This window comes from Embiotoca jacksoni, unplaced genomic scaffold, assembly GCF_022577435.1.
Source record: "Embiotoca jacksoni isolate LCO1_2020_lvr unplaced genomic scaffold, fEmbJac1.0.p SCAF_27, whole genome shotgun sequence".
Lineage (NCBI taxonomy): Eukaryota > Metazoa > Chordata > Actinopteri > Embiotocidae > Embiotoca > Embiotoca jacksoni.
The window spans coordinates 5,150,447-5,171,417 of NW_027185378.1; the positions used below are offsets into that span (position 1 = coordinate 5,150,447).

Genomic DNA, 20,971 nt, shown 5'->3' on the forward strand with positions numbered 1-20,971 from the left:
CCTTTTAGACTGATGTGTTCTTTATCGAGCATCATGCCATCTGCAGTGTCACATCTCCCTGTAATGAAACGCACAGCCGTCCAACACATACAGCAGGATGAGGGCGTCTGTTGTAGATGACCATCTTGCCTTACAAATAACTTTTTTTTTTTTTTCCCCAGTATCGGAAGTAATGAAATATTCTCTCTTCAATCATGGTTACCGTGGTAACAGGAACTGCTGGCAGCTACTGTAGCATGATTTCCCGTGGCTCAAAATTTGTCAAACTATCAACAATAAAATGAGCTTACACACTTACTCCACAGCCAATATCTAATTCCAAACTACACACTGATTCTAAGGACGTTTTGAATGTTGTGTTTTCACATTACAAAAGGGACAAAATAAAGAATATTCAAAGCACGCAGCATACAGACAAGAAAAAAGTAGCCCTCCCACAATGCAATGCACGGAGGAAATTGAGGCTCACACAAATTTCAATAAACTATGGGTGGTGGTGAAACAACTCCAAGAACAACCTAAGTATTAAATCTGAGGAGAATTAGTTAAATTGGTCGTGGCTTTTTAAAGATTGCAGTGTGGATTGAAAACTAACAGCAAAACAAATTGTTATTACTTGTAAAATGGTACGTAAGCTATTCACAATGTTACACTTCCTGTTTATATCATCAAAAGCATAACAAAAAGAGCTGTTCCAAAACTCAAGTATTCACTTCCTCAATGGAAATAAGAAAAAACATCTTTGTGTTCTTTCTTTGTTTTACACGATAAACAACTTTTTGTTCATTATTAGTACAACTGCATGGAATATCCTATTAACATTGTTCTGATTTTCCTGGAACAATGTCATTCTGTTTCAAAAGGTTTTGATATTTACTTATGCAGTGTCTTAAAACATTTCCTGTTTAGTATAACTCTCATGCTAGCACGAGTTCTGCATGAACTTATCCTGAAAGGGGTATGTTCTGACAATCTGCAATAACTCGTAAACAGAAGGTAGAACAACTGAGGGAAAATCCTCCTCATGTTTGGATTTAAGGATAAGTTCAAAGTTAACCTTATTTTGAGCACAGTAGTGTGACTTTGGTTACTTTAGTTAAAGGTTGATGATTCTGTTTGTATGTCTTCTTGTGATCTGACAGGAACATCACCATGTTGCACTACTTGATTATGATTTTTGAGAAGAACTACCCGGAAACACTGCACATCCAGGAGGAGCTGAGCAGTGTACCAGAGGCTGCCAAAGTCAAGTGAGTGCACGGCATTTCACTGCAGGGACGTTCGAAGGGAAAGGACTAACAAACAAGCAGCTAACAGCAACTGTCTTTTCTCTCTCCTTAGTTTGGCAGAGTTGGAGAAAGAAGTGCACAATATCAAAAATGCACTGAAGGCCCTGGAGGCGGTGAGTTGTTGTGTGTTTGTGTCACGCTCCCTCCCGTTGGTTCTTCTCCTGTCTGTCATTATGTTTTTCGAGCAGTGCGGCGATGGACAGCAGGGTGAAGTGTTTAAATGGTGGTAATGTTCCGTGCACGAGTGACATCAACGGCAACACGTCACGTTTACGGGAAACTGAAGAGAACACAAAGAACATGAACCACGTATCGACCTCATGCACTGATCGACCTGAAGTTCGATAGTCACGCCGCTGCTCTGTCGCTCCCCCCCTTCCAGGAGCTGCACTACCAGCAGAGCAGGACGAGGGAACGCGGGGATAAGTTTGTGGCTGTGATCGGTGACTTCATCACTGTTGCTGGCTTCAGCTTCTCTGAACTGGAGGACCAGCTAAGTGAAGCCAAGGACAAGGTAACCAACTGTTTGATCATTTGTTTCTATGTTTAATAATGTGTGTGAATGTCAGACGAGGTCATTCTGGAAGTGTAAGTGTATTTTGTGGGTGGCTTTGATGCATCCTTGGCAAGTCGTCCTCACTGCTAAGCCTTCATGTCAGACGGACTGAAGAGAAGGAAGGAGTGATTTACAAAATACTGGAGGGAGAAACCGTGAAACCTCCGCGCATCCCTTTTAGTCCAGTGGGATGACATCAGCGGGGTCGGAAAACCCAGCGCTGAAAGATTAGCCGGGATTCCCCCGACGTCTCCTCTTTGTGTTGGTCTCTTGAAGTTCGGGTTTTAAATCCACACTCCTTTTTTTTTTACAACTGGGACAAGTGGCCTTCTGAACCCTGCTGGCTCGTGTATGCATATATGGTAGGAAGCATGTAAGCTGAACATATCTGTGGGACTGGGGGAATCCCAAAGTAAGTCAATGTTGAAAAGATTTATGCAAACATGTTATTTAATTCGCAGGCCTATGGTGGTCTGCTCCATATTTAGCATCCTTATGCTGGCACATTGGAAGCTTTTGCATCTTGCAGACTCTTACATTAGCACAGATATTAGGCCAGGGACACACTTCCTCCATAGCATCCATGTTAATGGCTGAGAGCATCCACACTGCCCGCTGAGACGTGCTGTTCGAGGGTAAACAACATTTGTCGGACATCAAAAATACTATACTGGTGGCCGTTATCAAAGAGAAACTCGTTGAATCATTGGTAGGACCTGCAGCCGCCGCACCGCAGGTGACACGCAGCCAGTGTGGACACACACACGCAAGCAAGATACATCTAAGACGCACAAACTACGCAGGCATTGTGTTCGAGGCTTTACATTATAGCATTATAAAGATTGCATTTTTCCAAAATACCTGTTAAACGACGCTAAAGAACCACATGGCTTCAATTTTCTCAACGATCCAAAGTTTGTAAGACAGATGGAGTGAAAGACATGACAACGGGTTCTCGGTAGAACTTCCCCTTGCCTAATTATTCGTTCAAGGAGGAGGTCGGTAAAAAAATTGGAGGGAAAATGCACCATTTGGGATGTCATGGGAAAAGAACGGGAGGAATAGGGAACCAGTTACTGCAGTAAAACAAAAGGACCTGTGTTCACCGTTCCAGACTCAAACTCTGTGTGTGTGTGTGTGTGTGTGTCTGTGTGTGTGTGTGTGTGTGTGTGTGTGTGTGTGTGTGTGTGTGTGTGTGTGTGTGTGTGTGTGTGTGTGTGTGTGTGTGTGTGTGTGTGTGGTTGTTAAGTGGGGAGTCTGACACATTGACTCAGTGCTTGTCAAGGCCCTTTGACACTCCGCTAGGTTTCCAGTGGAATACAAATATGGAAGGTGTGGGTGTGTGTTTCATCCCTAAGAAGGTAGAGGTTGACTAAACTGAGCTGGCAGCTTGCTAAGGTTCATAAAGCTCCATGGCAACAAATATATGTGTGTGTGTGTGTGTGTGCAGAGATACACACATGCTCACTAGACACCACGGCAGTACAAAGGATTACAGTTGTCCAAGGTCATGTGGGTTATTGGGACGGAGGTTTCCAGGGGAGGGAAGGGATTTTTCTCTTATCCACAGAGATTGGATGGGTTTGTACTTAACAACACATCCACACATCAGCATGTTCAGAGAATACAATATTCACTTTCTGTCCAAGACCAAAACAGCTCAGTTTGAAGCAGAAAAAAGCAGAGCAGGGAGTGCTGCGAGATACTCATTCGCCACATGTGCTGCTGTCTTGGAAATGTTAAGTTACAACGTATTGCACTAGTGGGAATGTGGCCTAAAAAAAACAGATTCAGGCACTAATGTGAATTTGGCTAATAAAAGACCTTCAGTAGATGACTTGGAACATTAAAAACTGCACCTATGTGTGTCATCAATCTCCCTTCATCATTCATACAACCTAACCAGCGTCTTTGCATGTTATAGCCCATTTGTTTCAAATTACTGCACATTTCTGCCAACCATTTTCCAAAGCTCGCTGTACTGTAAGTGATTTCTTGCGTTTTACGGACACACAGGCAGCCTGTACAGTCGGTTATTAGTTACTTTTACAACAGCATGAGAATCGGCCTGTAGAGACCTGAAACTTACTTGATTAAACTAATCCATCATAGCTTGTGTCGTGTCTGCTTGATATTAGTATTGTGCAAGTTATGCAAAAGTGTGGATGGATTTGCCACTCAGCAGGGATGTCATTCTGACCAAAAATAAAAGAAGGCCTCGTGATAGATGGCTTGGCTCAAACAAGCTGATCTTTAAGCATTCTCACAATGCCTGTTGTGGTTGTTGATGTGACTTGGTGACAACAATCGAATAGCCTAAAAAAGAACAACACACACACCTTTAACATTTAGTGTCCATCTCTGTCCCGTAAATATTAACAGTAAAAAATGATCAAATAAATCAGTGATGCGTGCATAAAAACACATTCTGATGAGAAAGGCTTTTTTTTTTCCCCAGTCTTGATTTTAGCCATTAGCCTTCTTACAAATGCCAGTGGTATTATGAAAGAGCTGTTCTTACTTCAAGAGCCTTGTTCGTTGGTATATAAAGTTTAAGTATGATGTAGTAAATGTAGTTCATTTCAAGTCCAGAGCTGGGTATTGGAGTATTTGATGTCTAATCTTTATGTTGTGTGCAACTTAACCTTCAACGCTATGTAATACAGGAAAAAGAAATTACATTTTGACCCATTTGTAAACGAGCATCTGACCCAAAGGTCTTTTGAAATGGACCTTACTGCAGTTTCCCTGCACATACACAATCTTTTGTTCCCACTTTCATGTCTAGTTGAGCTTCACAGCTGCTAGCTGTCAATACTTTAACTATCACACCATCACTGGACTTTTTTCTTCTTGCAGTTCGTTGACATGTGGACTGGTATTGTGTTTGTTTGTATGGGAGCATTTCAGTGTTTCCACTAACTGAGGCATGACTGTAAAATGAACTTTGCTCCTTTTCCCCGGTCTGTACTGCATAGGTGTCTGTAGAGAGCGAGGGATCAGATAAAATCAGATAAAAGTGGATTCTCTCAGGACACGCTTGTGTCCCTGTATATTTTCTTTGGGTTAGATATGAAAAATGATCTTGTTTGTATTTAGATATAATTTTGTCAATTATGTTTCCTTTCAGAGAATTGGAATAGCATTTTCTCACATACCCAGCTGTCACAATACGAGTGTTTGACAGGATTTATGCAACATCCATGACAAAAGAAATGTAATAAAATTTTAAGTCAAACAATAAGGGTACATTACAACATTAAATAATCCACCTAGATAATTAGCCTATCCTAGAGCAGGGCAGTGTGTGTGTGTGTGTGTGTGTGTGTGTGTGTGTGTGTGTGTGTGTGTGTGTGTGTGTGTGTGTGTGTGTGTGTGTTTGTTTGTTTGTTTGTCTGAGATGAGTTGCATCTGTGTGACTTCGCATTCTCTATTTCATTGTGTGTGTGTGTGTCTGTGTTTACTCATTTAGCACAGACTCGAGAGGATGAGAGGAAACAGATTTGACCAGACACATAATTACAAGGAGAGAAAGGGAAGATGGTGGGGTTGCCATGGTGACCAGGACCATAATGACGGGATGGTTTTGCGTCCTCACAAAATAGCGAGGCCCAACTCCATTTTATCACAACACGAGGACCACATACAGTATATACTAGCCTCTCTACTCCCCTTCAAGAGAGAACTCTGTTACAGTACATCAGAGGCAGCAGCTTTCTAACTGAAAGATTTGATTTGTTTAGACATTTACAATGTTTTGGTCTGCGCTCTTCAGAGTGACAAAGTAATATACCAGCACAGTGTTTTTCTCCTGAAGTTACATAACACTGATGCATTTGTAGTTAGAAATAGCTCCACCTCAACCAGATACAGTTTTTAAAGGTGTCTTGCACCTTATTGTATCAGTAATGATGATTCAAAATGCGCCTAAAAAGGCCATTTTGCATAATAAATGTTCTTCCACTGCTGTTTTTAATCATGTCGAGTCTAAGGCTGTGTTTCAACTCGCGTACTTACATCAGTATACTTCCATGTAGTACACAGCCGTTGTGCACTCCCAGGCAACAATGACAACCACCACATTGAATGCATCACAGACCAACAGCTTTGTTTGGTCATTGTACTTTAAAATGTTTTCGTGGCCTCTTTTTCACACACACACACACACACGCGCGCACACACGCACGCACGCATGCACACACGCACACACTAAAATGATGGATTCCATCCAACAACTGTATCATGGTACTTTGTAAAAAATAAATACTTGTGGAAACGTGTACAACTTGTATACATGTATAGTCTGGTGTTCGCAACAGCTACAGCTTTCTTGGCAAGCAATTTTTGCAGTTTGAAAATAAGTTAATGGACCTTTTACTACAACGCCAATGACTGTCGAGGGTGAGAAGTTTCTAGGGTTTCATGCTCAACGTTTTGACCGTTATGAGTCCACCATCCAGGATACTCATAGTGCACTGCATGTTGCCATACTTATCGGCGTGAATGCACTTATGCACTCAAAACAGCAAGTTGTAGGTTTGCAAGACGTTCAGTCAGCTGCTGTGTCATTTAACAACAGAGTGAAGTTATTTCAAGTTAAAAGAGTGCATTTGATGCATTTATTTCCTAAAACCATATAATCAGGATTAATAATCAATCAGAGGAACTTATATAAACTGAAATTTTGCCAAAATTGTACTGCAACACATTTATTAAAGTTCAAAGCTGTCAGATAACGTGCTGACGTCTAACTCTCTGACCTGTAAGTGGCATATATTGTGTCACGTTCGGTTTCTGCTGCACACTGCCGTACAAAGCTGAGTGTGTGGGAATGTGGAGTAGGTCTGGCTGCAGGCATTGTCCTGGCGCAGAGCACTGAGCAGATGGAACAGAGCAGGGTGGACATACGGTGGTCAAATCATGCAGTCATTCTCATTGGTTGTGTGTGTACGTGTGTGTGTGTGTGTGTGTGTGTGTGTGTGTGTGTGTGTGTGTGTGTGTGTGTGTGTGTGTGTGTGTGTTCCTGCAGTTCTTGAGAACATCAAGCATGCGCACCAGTAGATGAATGTGACAGGCATGCATATGCAGGCTCACGTGTTCCTTTTACTGCATAAACTATAAGAAGTCAGGGCCAACGCAGAGAATTCAGTCAACGCAATAAGGTTTTATGTCAGCTACCGTTCCCATATTTATTCAGTATTACTGTGTACGGAGCGGCTTCTTCGTCACTACATGTCAGAATGTAAAAAATGATGTGTCTTCTTTGCAGTTTGCCAAATCTCTGAAGCACTTTGGGGAGGAAGAACGGAGGATGCAGCCTGACGAGTTCTTCGGGATCTTCGACACATTCTTACAGTCGTTCAGTGAAGCACGGCAAGACCTGGAGAACATGCAGCGACGCAAGGATGAGGAGGAGAGGAGGGCACGGATGGAGGCCATGGTGAGACAATTTTTGAATAAACCTGTGAAAGCCATGACAGTTTATTCTAAATTTAAATTAATCTCCCCCCGCCCCCATCTTCTCTCCCTCTCTAGCTCAAGGAGCAGAGGGAGCGGGAACGGCGGGCCAAGAAGAGCGGAGCGTCAGATGAGGTCGGCGGGGAGTTCGATGACCTGGTGTCGGCATTGCGGTCCGGTGAGGTCTTCGATAAGGACCTAAACAAGTTCAAGCGTAACAGGAAGCGCTCGGTCAACCAGCTGGTGGAGGGTGGTGGCCGCGAACGAGCTGTAACCAAGGTCAACTACTAGGTCGCGTAAAGGAAGGAAAAAAACAAAACAAAAAAAACTCTAGACACCTAAATTCTGCCACGGCGTAGATCTCTTAACACCTTTAGTCCAGGTCCTGGAGCAGTGACCGCTGACTTTGGAGAGGATGTAACTGGACATGTAGCAACATGTATGGACAGCTATGAAGGATGCAACACTCTCCTCTGATTGGTCTTGTAAAGCTATTTCCAACCCGTTTGTCCTGGACTTTGTTTGATCTCCTGAGCTGGATGAAGACAGTCGGGATGGATGGACGGACAGACCACTGTGACACATTATCCCATGTCATTTGACCATATCCTTTTAACACTGTGCTCAAGGTTCTCGCTATCACCCTACTGTTTTTCACTGTCACTCTTTTTTTTTCTCCACTCACAAACCCTTCGCTGCTTCTCTATGAGCCCGTTGGTTCTGGAGAAGCGCGATCATTTAGCTATCTGACTTAACAACACATAAGACGTTGGGATTAGCCAGTCACACTGTACATAGACTCGAGGCCAAGCAAACGGATTTGGAAAAAGGACTATGAAGCCTCTCTAGGCAGATGTAAAAAACACAGAGGAAGAAGTTACAGGGAACTAAGCCATAACCTCCACGGTCGTGGTTGTGTCAGGTGTTCCCACGAAAAGAGAGATTCTCAGCCACAGAATGGATAGATGTTCATGAACTTCCTTTATTGCAAGGAAGGGCATGGAGACAGCGAATCCCAGAATGCTTTGTAGGCTTCTGAAAGAGTGGGGAAGGATACGCGACGGGAGGTAACGCTTCAAAACAGAAGATTCATCCCAGTGGTCTCCTATGGCGTACTGCATTCCCAGGGAAGACGTACGTACATCCCAACCTGCAGTTTCCCTGGAAACAAAGCGCTCCTCTCAAGGGAAGAACAACTTCTTGCCTTGATGCACAAAACGATGACTGTGCCACATGGGTCAAGCCTCACCTACACTCTGAAATGGTTTTAACGTTGTTCTGGCATTAACCAGTGCCAAATCGAAGAGAAAACAAATGTAAATGTATTAATACAAAACATACTGCAATTAGGCGTTGATATATATTTATATTTAGATGCAGACAAGCTAATTGCAAAGATGTAGAGGTTTTTTTTTTATGTTTTGGCATTTTGGGATTTTGTACACGCAATGCATTATTTGTTGGTGTTTCAAGTTCACATTGCTGTTGAAGTGAATTTCTATACATTTTGCGCTTTATGTAAAAGAGATAATTGCTCATCCTTTTCATACCTGTATGTCTTGTTTGCACTGTAGCTTTCCTGACAAACTTTACACTCAAAAGTCCACAAGCCAACTACAGCGTCCTCTCTGTTCTCAGATTACCTTTATCTCTGACAAAGATAATGAAGGAATGCCATAAATGAATTTGCTCTGCTGTCAGTCTGTATGCTCCAGCAGCTGCAACTAGTGAGTATCAACCATACTATCTGTAGGATCTGTTCCGCTAATACTAAAACATTTGGTGTCACTGCAGAGCCATCTGCCCAGTTGAGGAGGTTTCACTCTCACTACAAGTTAAACTAGTGCCTGATTACGCTGTTAACCAGGATTCAGGCTCATCATACTGCATCTCTGTGTTTTTATTTCAGTTGGCAGTCTAATGTCAGACCATGTCGTATGATGGGTCTCTTATTGTAATGTCAGGGCACAACAAAGCACTTACAGGGTGTGGAAAGGTCATTTAATTGAACTGTTAGGTTCTTTAAAAGTGTACAATGACAGGACACTAACAGAAGGACAACCACCTCAGAGGGCGTCACGGAAAAGAATCCCTACTCTCACCTGGCCTTGTACCTTCTCTTAAATGTTTACGTCACTATAGGCAACCTGCTGCCAAACAACAGTCTGACCCACATTTTGAAGCCAACCAAATATTTCCTCAAAGGTTTTGAAAATATTAAATGTATTTGCTTTTAAATTGATGTATGCTTTTTCAGAAACCTAAGCAGTAGGTCTGACAGACTGGGATGTAATGTGTGGGGTGAGATCTCAATGAGATCAAATTTTTAAAGGGGGTCATTACAGCTCACTAAAGGAAGAGTTCTCAAAGAAAGGAAACTCTGTAATGAAGGCTCAGCTGTGACTCCCAGTCAGTTCTCCAGGAGATGAGAAAGCTGATTGGCTCAAATTCAATTATGAGTCATTAAATGAAATTGAGGATCAAGCAGAAAAAGAAAAAAAATACATTTTCCACATATGAGCATACATCCTAATGTAAACAGGTAGAGATCCACACACACATGAATTATTAGAGCCTCAACCAGTTACTTCTTACATAGCCCCCTTTTAGTCTTCCCATCCACATATGTGGTCAGAATAGTGCAGTAAATGGCTGTATGTGAAGTGTCCAGGATTGCAGTAGAAGGATTGGACTCCCATAGCAAGCTGAAAAATGGACACATCCTATGTTGGCCCAGTCATCCTGAATCGGATGGCTTTAATTTGACAGCTTCAGGGTTTGGCACACAGTTTAAGATTATTAAATCCAGTCTCGTTGAATTTGGCAAAACAGGTCCAAAGACTTTGAGAAGCAGGCCCTGGTTCAGGAGTAAAGTTTGTTCTCATAGTGACAGTAAACACAGATCTCATGTTGCAGTTCTTTCCCCCCATTCCTCACATTGAATGAGAAATATTCCCACTGCACTTGACTCAATGAGCACTTGTATATACAGCAATGTTATAAAACGAGAAGAAGACTTCATTAACAGTGTTCCTGAACAAACAGATAGACCTAACCCCCACTATTGGATGTATTATTAGGAAAGACCTTCCCGGTTTGTCGGTATTCCTTCATCCTGCCAGCTTTTCTTTTCTTAAACTTTTGTTAATGTTCACCTTTAAGTGCCTCTGATCCCGTTCTCACAGGTACCATTCCTATTGCTGTGTTTTTGTGGTTGTGGCTTTCCAAAAGCATGTACAGTGTTCGCTAGTGAAATGACAGTTGGGATTAGACTAAATGGCGCCATCTTGTGGCTCCAGGTGGTGCACTTCACTCAAACCTCACAACCAGTTAACATGATTTTGGCACTTGTACCTTCTAAATAACTCAAGCAGGTGTACTTTAGTGTCTCAGGTATATCATCAGAGAGGTTTGTTCTGTTTCTCGTGCACAGATGAATCCACTCTTTTTCCATAGCTTTGATTTATCCATCGTGAGTTGTATCACAATGACACCTCGTCCTATCAGGTTTTATTCCTTCAACCTTTCCTCAAACTGAAGCAGAGAGAAGCTGATGTGAGGTCAAAGAGATGATGTGAGACAGTGCAGAGAGGATCTTTGACTTCCTGTGTCCCACACTTTAGAGATTAACCAGTAAACCAAAATCAATTCAAACTTTCAGACACTTTTTAAAATCACAAAGGAGAAAATGACAGATGATTGCCTAATCTTAAACCATTACAATACATGTATATTTGAGCTGTTCTACTTTCTAACTTCTGCTCCTTTGTCCTTCGAGTTAATCACAGTTAGTATATCAGACTTCAGCAGACCCTTTAAACTCTTAATTCAGAGCTTTAACCCATATTCTAGTGCAGACTATTTACTGAGGGGTATTGCAACATTGTCAGTATTAATACATGTTTGTGTTGTTACATGTTTGGATGTTTATTTGGCCATTGACTGGCTGATTTTGGAGTGTAAAGATGGAAATCAGAGGAAAGAAATTAGTAGCTTGTTCAATGCACTTTTTTATCATGGGACATTTCCATTTGCAGCGCCATTTTGAGGGCTTTACGTCCCTCTAGAAAGGAGAAGGGTGCAACAAAAGTGTGGTGCAAATAAAACATGGTGTGTAGAGGAATAAAAGAGAAAAGGGGCAAGTGAGGTCGGGGACTCCGGCTGGGACGCTGGAAACACGTTAGAGATGATAAGAGATGGTATTCGTGGTAAAATGGAAACTATTGGGGTGTATGTAGGGGGGGACTCTGTCACCACCACATTTCTGTCATTACATGCACATGGCGTTGACCTGCATGCCTAAAGAAAGGTGCACAAAGTGTGATGTGTTGACTTTATACTTTAATAGAGAATTGATTGCTATTGGAACGCACCTGTTACACCACAGTTTGTACTGCTTTTCAGAAAAGTTGCACCCGTTCTTTAAGGTTGTGTAATTGTGAGAAGACAGTATTTTTATGGTTGGAATAAAAAAGTTTTTAAAAAAAAAAAAGTATCCTCCACCGAAAGATGTACAGTCGGACAAAAAAAAAAAATCATTTTGTACACCATTTTTGATGTTTCAGATGAGATAAAAAAAAATTAAAAAAAAAAGAAGAAAAAAAAAGATTCAAACATTGAGGAATGTTCCATTTTCCTGTAAATTGTACCTCTATTTATTTGCCTTATTTAGTTTGCTATATTTTGTATGTACACAGCATTACAAAAAAATGTTATATTAAAAATATGAATAATTAAACTGTGGTCCGTGTATGATGGATAGTTCTGAGACTTGTATAAGAATGAGAATCTTTTTTTTTTCCATTTCTATAATTTTATGTTTTGTTTTGTATTTTTTCTCACCCTGTGTCTTTTGTAGGGTTACAATAAACTTTTGTCCCTTACAACTGACTGTTTATTCTTTTCATCACTATCATTTGTTGAGACGAGTGTTTGGGTCCTGCAGCAGTGTGAATACTTCTCCACAAATACAACCCAGAGAGGAGAGCATGTCTCTGAAGGATGGACTTCCTAATTGGTCAGGGTGGAGTCGACTCAGTGCAGGTGTCCAACTCCAGAGGTGCATTATCAGCAGCAAGAGCCCACACAGCAGTTCTATTGGGTCAGACAAATGATAAATGATCAAACAACCAATGAAAAGTGTTGACTTGTTTCTAATATTCTGTCAACACTTACACATAAAATACAGGTAATAAGATGTTGAAGTTGTTTCCAATGAAGACTGTAGAGATGTTAAAACTCACCTTGTATTGCAATGTATTATATAATGCATTAACATGCATTGTTTAGTTAAAAAGAATAATAAATAATCACATTAATGCTAATATGTTTATGAATACATTTTATTGATAAAGGATAAGAATAAAGATGCTAATATCTGCATTATTTCTGTTGTTGTTCCTCACTGTGACCACTGAAGGGCAGTGAAGACTCATCACAAATGTCGACAGGTGTCAACAGTAACACAACTGTCTGCTATGAATTATTGAAATAAATCCACAAAGAATTATAAAGTTTTTAATATAATTTATGCCTCTATTTATGACAGCATCATAACTTTTTAAGAAATAACTATATATTAAATGATTTACACTTTCATGATTATAAATTTCAAATTATAATGTTTATATGTGTTTATTTGGAGGTCCACAAAAACATATATGAAATGAAAACTATGATTGTTTTTAAATGACAGAACAGCCTGTTTCAACAGGATTAATTAAATCTCTCAAAAGACACAATAACTAGATAAAAATGTACAAATTAGAGAATCACCTGATTTGCACAAAGTGCTAATGTTCAAAATGATGCAAACAATTTGAAAAGGGAAAACAATAATTATTCAATAGTTCTTCTACACCATACACAGTTTAAATTTGAAGAATAAAAATCCGTCCTGTTGAAAAAATGTAGTTTCATGAAGTTTCAAGGTTTTAAACTGTAAGAAGTCTCTATATTTTCTGCACTGACAGAGTGAATAAGAGCTGCTGTGAGGACAGACTGATCACCTGTAAAATCAAAAGGATTTAAATATACAGCTAGATTATGATGCCATATTCACTTTGAAAGAACCTCTACTCAGAAAAGTAAATGAAAAGCTCTTTTGACCACTGCAGCTTTCATGTTCCAGTAAAGGTGTTGTCATTTACTTTACAATATCACACTGAGGTGTCCAAACCCAGAGACTTGTTAAACACCCTCTGTGCATCGTCAGCGAATGTATTGAGGAACATACTCAGACATTTGTAGGTTGTGGTGAAAGAGATGATGGCTGCTACTGGGATTCCAAGGAATGGAATATATTTCAACCCTTCTTCTGCCATCATTGATAAAGATGTGATTGTAAGTGTGGTCAGCACCTTCAGAATAAGATCTGTGGTTATTTCTACTGCAGCCAGTGGTGATTTGATGACAGCCATCAGATCACTCAGTGGTACACCAGAGGTGGCAGCAAGTTTCTCCAGAGACGGCTTATCAAGCCTAAACCCAACCGCATATTTTTTAGCAACATTAACCAGCAAGCTCAGATCAACTGCAATAGAAAGCCCAGGAAGTGGCACAGCTGCTCCAACAGCAGACAGACCTGCATAGTATTTTATTTTGGCCTGAAAAGCCTTTTTCTTCCTGTTGATGATCTCCAGGTTGATGTTGGGCACGGAAAGGAACAGCGTATCCCTCTTGTGTGCAGGAAGTTCTCTCTCTAATGTCTGCTGTAAGAGAGGGAAGTCATGCAGGTGGAGGTCAAAGCTGGACACCAGGAAGACAGTAGCAGCAACACCTTGTTCTTGAAGACCTGTGTCAGGAAAGGCACAAAATATAATTCAGGTTTAACTTGATTATTATGGTCATTAAAACGCTAGTTTCCAATGAAATGTGAAGCAGCAAGATGAGTACAAATATGTGATGATTTGAACACAGATTTAATCTTAATTCACAGAGTATTATGAATGGTAAGGACACTTTAAATATACAAGTTGTAAAATGTTGCAATGTTACAATCTTCATTTGTTCTATTTTCTTCACTCTGGCTCAATAAAAACTCAACTCATTATCAAAGTTGAGATATTAAAAAAGACATCAGGGTCTGTAGTTTTATACCACGATGAATTCATCAGGTCCCTCTGACCCATATTGTAATGTTGTAATTTGGTAATCTGTAGGGTTTTATTCAATGTGAATAAAGAAAACATATCTTCAGGGAGAAATTTTGTTTGTTTGCCAGAGGAGAAAATAAATATTATCACGACACTCTTCACACTATAATAGTAATCTAAATTAAAATTACCTTCAACGCAGTTTTCCCTCATGGTGACAAGGGTCTTCTCGGCATTGAAGTCTCTCTGACTTCTTTCTACAGCGTTTAAATCGTTGTCAATCTTTGAGCGGACAAAGTAGAACTTTTTATTCATCTTCTGAATCTCTTTAGCGAGCTTCACATCATTTTCTGTGAAGCGAGTCGCTGAGATGATGATGAAGAAGTCAAACTTCTCAAATTCAACATGCTTCAGGTACTTGTCAGCTGGAAACTTGGTGGTTCCAATTCCAGGAAGGTCCCATAGTGTAACGTTGGGATAGTTTGGATGGGCGTATGGTGTAACTACCGTGGTGGTTTCAACACAACCAGTAGGGGCGGCTCCCTCATCTCTGTTGTCTACGCCTCTAAAGGCATTAACAAAGGAGGATTTACCCGCACCAGATTCACCTGTGATTCCAATATGAAGTTGAATCTTATCCTGCTGATCCAAATACTCCTGGATCTTTGCAGCTCCTTGAGCATAACCTTTGTTCATTGCTTCTTGAATTTCTTTTTCAAATTCTGTGTTATGGGGGACGTCAGGTTGATCAGCCATGGCAATGCTAGAGCTGTGAAAGACAAATGTGAAGAAAAAATATATATATATATATTGTAAGATACAACAGTTTTGACAGTGTAAGATTACTGTATTTGATTTTATGATCATACTAGACAGGTTAGCTAAGAAATTAAATAATATGAAGGTACAAATTTGGCTTGTGTTAGACTTTGATCTTCATCACAATGTCCAATTATCATTTAATTTGAGGAATGTCAGGCCAAAATGAAAAAGAGGAAAACTTCTGTTTGATTTTTGCCAAACAAGGTTACAGAAGAAGAAGGGGCAGGGGGGCATCAGCTTCTTCACCATTTTGTATGTATGCTCATACCAAAATCAGAAATACAATCAAAACTATAATCTGTACATCTACCAAACACATTCAAATGTTGTTTCTTTCCACTTCAAATATTCTGTCCATTTGGAGGTAAGGAGACTAAAACTTTACTTTAATGGATTTGACAGAAAACCTAGAGATTTAAATTCCTTCCATGATACAGATGATGTTGTTCATCCCGCTGTGATATTGTTTCTGAGGTAGTTTCAAGTTTCACGATAGAGGATGTACCACACCTTTCAGTTCGAAACATTAATAATCCTGGAAAGCCCTTCCAGGTAATTTAACATATGTTTTGCTAAAAGTATCATTAATAAACTGCGTACAGAAAATATCCAGAGCTCTACCCCTGATTTTTAAGAGAGGACCCTCAAAGAAATAAGTTAAAATCAGAATAACTACTTACAGTGGATTCGTCCTGATGTTAAAAAGAGAGAGTGGAGAAGAGACAACAAGTCTGTTTCCAAAATGACTTCAACAATGCAGTACAGCACATCTATCAGACCAGACTTCTGCACTCATTATAAGGAGCAGAGGTGTTTACTGGAGTGCAGCCCTCTAGACAGCAACCAATGAAAACACTTTCAGTAACAGACAGTCTAAACCAATCAGCTTTCACCAGGTAGAGGTGATGTAAGATTTAACCTACATTAATAATTGTGAACAATAATACATCTACGTTTTAAATCATTTAGTGCCTTAAGAAGTTTGCCAACTTAATACCTAGTGTAACACAGAAGCACGTTGAATCTAACCACTGAATAAGATGACATTTGAATTCATGATATGACACACAACAAAATGTTAAACAGGAGTTTTACCAGCAGCTCAAACTTATGAAGTGAGGTTTGGCGCTTTGCATTGCAGGGCTGATATCTGGGGGTACATTTTATCTTGTTTTTTTCATTCAACCGTTTTGGTTGAATTTATACATTGTTATATATTTCACTTGCAGACAAATAGACTTGGGTAAAATTTTAACGATTTGCATAGATAATAACTGCTACCCGCCAAACATTTTTTACAGTGTATGATCATATCTACGTGGTATTTGCTTTTTTTATGACACCCTCTAATTTACTTCACTTCCTGCCCTTGTGTGTTTCCCCCTGCTGTGATCTGCCCCACCATATAGTTTCAAGCAGTATATGAGTTTGTCCATCATTGTCCTCTCAGTGTATTTAATCCGTGCTTTTCCTTCTCTTTGTGTCAGCTCGTCTTTTCACCGTCTGTGTTTTGCAGCACCTCTCCTCTGCTGTCACTAGCTCTCCCTCGTTGTTTTGAACTCTTCTTTTGGGACTGCTTCTCTGTATTTTTGTTCACCTGCGCTATGCCCCCAAAATTGAAAGCAAAGCGTTTGTTAGTTAACAATCTGACAAATCATCTAAACAATCATAACAACCAGAAGACGTCACATTTTTGTTTCTGACACAACATTTTAGTTCACTTAACAAGTGGAAGCTCTAATTAGAAAACCTGTTCAGGAAGTGGCATGGCTGTTTGTTTACATATTTTAGTCTTTAGTTCTTATGCACATACAAACAAATTTGAAGTGTTCAAGACACTTGGTTTCTGCTGATTTAAGAGAGTCCTTTTGTAACCTTTGTTAAATAAAAAAGTAATTCACAAGATCAACTTCTGTTAGCTAAGAAATTAGCTATGAAGATACAAAGTTGGCTTGTGTTAGACTTTGATTTTCATCTCAATTTCCAATTATTATTTAATTTTAAGATCTTATCAAAATGAAAAAGAGGAAAACTTCAGTTTGATTTTTGCCATCCAAGGTTACAGAAGAAGAAAGGGCAGGGGGGCATCAGCTGCTTCACCATTGTGTATGTATGCTCATACCAAAATCAGAACTACAATCAAAACTATAACCTGTACATCTACCAAACACATTCAAATGTTGTTTCTTTCCACTTCAAATATTCTGTCCATTTGGAGGTAAGGAGACAAAAACTTTACTTTAATGGATTTGACAGAAAACCTAGAGATTTAAATTCCTTCCATGATACAGATGATGTTGTTCATCCCGCTGTGATATTGTTTCTGAGGTAGTTTCAAGTTTCACGATAGAGAATGTACCACACCTTTCAGTTCGAAACATTAATAATCCTGGAAAGCCCTTCCGTGTAATTTAACATATATTTTGCTAAAAGTATCATTAATAAACTGCGGACAGAAAATATCCAGAGCTTTACCCCTAATTTTTAAGAGAGGACCGTCAAAGAAATAAGTTAAAATATGAATAACTACTTACAGTGGATTCGTCCTGATGTTAAAAAGAGAGAGTGGAGAAGAGGCAACAAGTCTGTTTCCAAAATGACTTCAACAATGCAGTACAGCACAGCTATCAGACCAGACTTCTGCACTCATTATAGGAGCAGAGGTGTTTACTGGAGTGCAGCCCTCTAGACAGCAACCAATGAAAACACTTTCAGTAACAGACAGTCTAAACCAATCAGCTTTCACCAGGTAGAGGTGATGTAAGATTTAACCTACATTAATAATTGTGAACAATAAAACATCTACGTTTTAAATCATTTAGTGCCTTAAGAAGTTTACCAACTTAATACCGAGTGTAACACAGAAGCACGTTGAATCTAACCACTGAATAAGATGACATTTGAATTCATGATATGACACACAACAAAATGTTAAACAGGAGTTTTACCAGCAGCTCAAACTTATGAAGTGAGGCTTGGCGCTTTGCATTGCAGGGCTGATATCTGGGGGTACATTTTATCTTGTTTTTTTCATTCAACCGTTTTGGTTGAATTTATACATTGTTATATATTTCACTTGCAGACAAATAGATTTGGGTAAAATTTTAACGATTTGCATAGATAATAACTGCTACCCGCTAAACATTTTTTACAGTGTATGATCATGTCTATGTGGTATTAGCTTTTTTTATGACACCCTCTAATTTACTTCACTTCCTGCCCTTGTGTGTTTCCCCCTGCTGTGATCTGCCCCACCATATAGTTTCAAGCAGTATATGAGTTTGTCCATCATTGTCCTCTCAGTGTATTTAATCCGTGCTTTTCCTTCTCTTTGTGTCAGCTCGTCTTTTCACCGTCTGTGTTTTGCAGCACCTCTCCTCTGCTGTCACTAGCTCTCCCTCGTTGTTTTGAACCCTTCTTTTGGGACTGCTTCTCTGTATTTTTGTTCACCTGCGCTATGCCCCCAAAATTGAAAGCAAAGCGTTCGTTAGTTAACAATCTGACAAATCATCTAAACAATCATAACAACCAGAAGACGTCACATTTTTGTTTCTGACACAACATTTTAGTTCACTTAAGAAGTGGAAGCTCTAATTAGAAAACCTGTTCAGGAAGTGGCATGGCTGTTTCTGGCAGCAACAGGAGGACTCAGTTTCTACTGAATTAAGAGTCCTTTTGTAACCTTTGTTAAAGAAAAAGTAATTCACAAGATCAACTCTTTTGTCTGACATTTGTTTTTTAAGTAAAACTTACCTTTTCTGAATAGCTAATGTTTAATTAGTCATATTGATTTATTATTGATAATATATTAAGAGTTTATATTACTCCCTTTTTTTAAGTAATCAGTTGTGTAATGTATTGAGACATATTAAGTAGACTTTACCTGATTTCTTTTAGTGTGTCATAGCTGTTAAATGTAGGTATTTTTTACTCAAAATAAGGAGTGAAATCTACCCAAACAAACTGAGTGCAAATTGTTACCTCACTTTTATTGGGTAGATTATGTAGGTTTCTTTTTACAGTGTGCCCTTTCTTCTTCTGTAACCTTGTATGGCAAAAATCAAACAGACTGTAACAGATGTCTGTTGATACCGTGGGTTTTCTCAGCGAGAACGACAACAAACAGCTCCAGTAAAGCTCAAAAGGTGTTTATTTCACCATCAAACAACATATAACTAACTGTGTGTTCTCCTGCTGAGCATCCGGGCACACGTGTCCCGCAGCCACCCTGCTGTTCAGCGTCCCCAGTCGTGCGAAATGTCCGGTGTCCTGCTTTCGAGTTTTAAGGGGGAAGAGAGAGACAATCGGTGATTGAATGCACCTGGGCTAATTGAGCCTCTTCAAGGCACCCTTCCCTGAACCACTCCCTCAATCAGTCCCTCCTACAGCTGAGCCAAACCATGCCCCACCACCACACAGACTTTTTCCTCTTTTTCCATTTTGGGCCTTGCATTTATGGATAATCTGGTGATCTGTGTTTAGATTAGAATTTGTATTCCAGTGTTTTGTTTATTAGAAGCTTTGCGCCATTATCACATACTATGTTGACTACTAGTATTTACTTTAAGACCATTTTGATAAAATCCTCAAATATAATAATAATTGGACATTGTGATGAAGATCAAAGTCTAACACAAGCCAACTTTGTATCTTCATATTAGTTATTTTCTTAGCTAACCTATCTGGTATGATCATAATATGAAATCCAGTAATCTTACACGGTCTAAACTGTTTTATCTTCGAGAGACTTCAGTGCAGAGAACACCCCTGCACGCATCAGAGAAGACTGCGTTCAAGGTACGTTTTTAATATTATATTTTGAAGTGTCGTGATAATATTTATTTTTTCCTCTGGCAAACCAACAAACTTTCTACCAGAAAATGTGTTTTCTGTATTCACGTTGAATATCACCCTACAGATTATCAACTGATAATATTACAATATGGGTCAGAGGGATCTGCTTAATTCATCGTGGTATAAAACTACAGACCCTGATGTCTTTTTTAAAAAAATCTCAACTTTGAGAATGAGTTGAGTTTTTATTGAGCCAGAGTGAAGAAAATAGAACAAATGAAGATTGTAACATTGCAACAATAATACATTTTACAAATTGTATATTTTAAAGTGTCCTTACCATACATCAACTTAAACATAAGGGTTCACAGCATATTAGAAACAAGTCAACACTTTTCTTTGGTTGTTTGATCATTTATCATTTGTCTGACCCAATAGAACTGCTGTGTGGGCTCTTGCTGCTGATAATGCACCTCTGGAGTTGGACACCTGCACTGAGTCGACTCCACCCTGAAGAATTAGGAAGTCCATCCTTCAGAGACATGCTCTCCTCTCTGGGTTGTATTTGTGGAGAAGTATTCACACTGCTGCAGGACCCAAACACTCGCCTCAACAAATGATAGTGATGAAAAGAATAAACAGTCAGTTGTAAGGGACAACAGTTTATTGTCCCCCTACAAAAGACACAGGGTGAGAAAAAATACAAAACAAAACATAAAATTATAGAAATGGACAAAAAAATAGATTCTCATTCTTATACAAGTCTCAGAACTATCCATCATACACGGACCACAGTTTAATTATTCATATTTTGAATATAAATTGTTTTTGTAATGTTGTGTACATACAAAATATAGCAAACTAAATAAGGCAAATAAATAGAGGTACAATTTACAGGAAAATGGAACATTCCTCAATGTTTTAATCTTTTTCTGGGGCTCGTCTTCCTTTTGTAACTA

At 39.4% G+C, this 20,971-nt stretch overlaps 2 protein-coding genes across 4 annotated transcripts in view; one reads left to right on the plus strand and one right to left on the minus strand.

Annotated features, from left to right (window-relative positions):
* daam2 (dishevelled associated activator of morphogenesis 2) overlaps positions 1-11,794 on the plus strand; it is a 96,756-nt gene extending 84,962 nt beyond the window's left edge. For all 3 annotated transcript variants that reach the window (XM_069160916.1, XM_069160918.1, XM_069160917.1), the window contains 5 exons: positions 1,143-1,250; positions 1,342-1,402; positions 1,672-1,803; positions 7,115-7,285; positions 7,381-11,794. In XM_069160916.1, the coding sequence (XP_069017017.1) occupies positions 1,143-1,250; positions 1,342-1,402; positions 1,672-1,803; positions 7,115-7,285; positions 7,381-7,593 (685 nt within the window). In that variant the 3' untranslated portion in view covers positions 7,594-11,794. The remainder of the gene's footprint in view (positions 1-1,142; positions 1,251-1,341; positions 1,403-1,671; positions 1,804-7,114; positions 7,286-7,380) is intronic.
* Positions 11,795-13,097: 1,303 nt separating this feature from the next.
* Positions 13,098-15,919, minus strand: LOC138204933 (interferon-inducible GTPase 5-like). Its single transcript, XM_069160475.1, has 3 exons — positions 15,899-15,919; positions 14,588-15,165; positions 13,098-14,095 (listed from the first exon to the last, which is right to left on the minus strand). Exons 2-3 carry the CDS (start codon positions 15,150-15,152, stop codon positions 13,461-13,463), a joined length of 1,200 nt encoding a protein of 399 aa, XP_069016576.1. The 5' UTR covers positions 15,153-15,165; positions 15,899-15,919; the 3' UTR covers positions 13,098-13,460.
* Between the last annotated feature and the right edge of the window lie 5,052 nt (positions 15,920-20,971).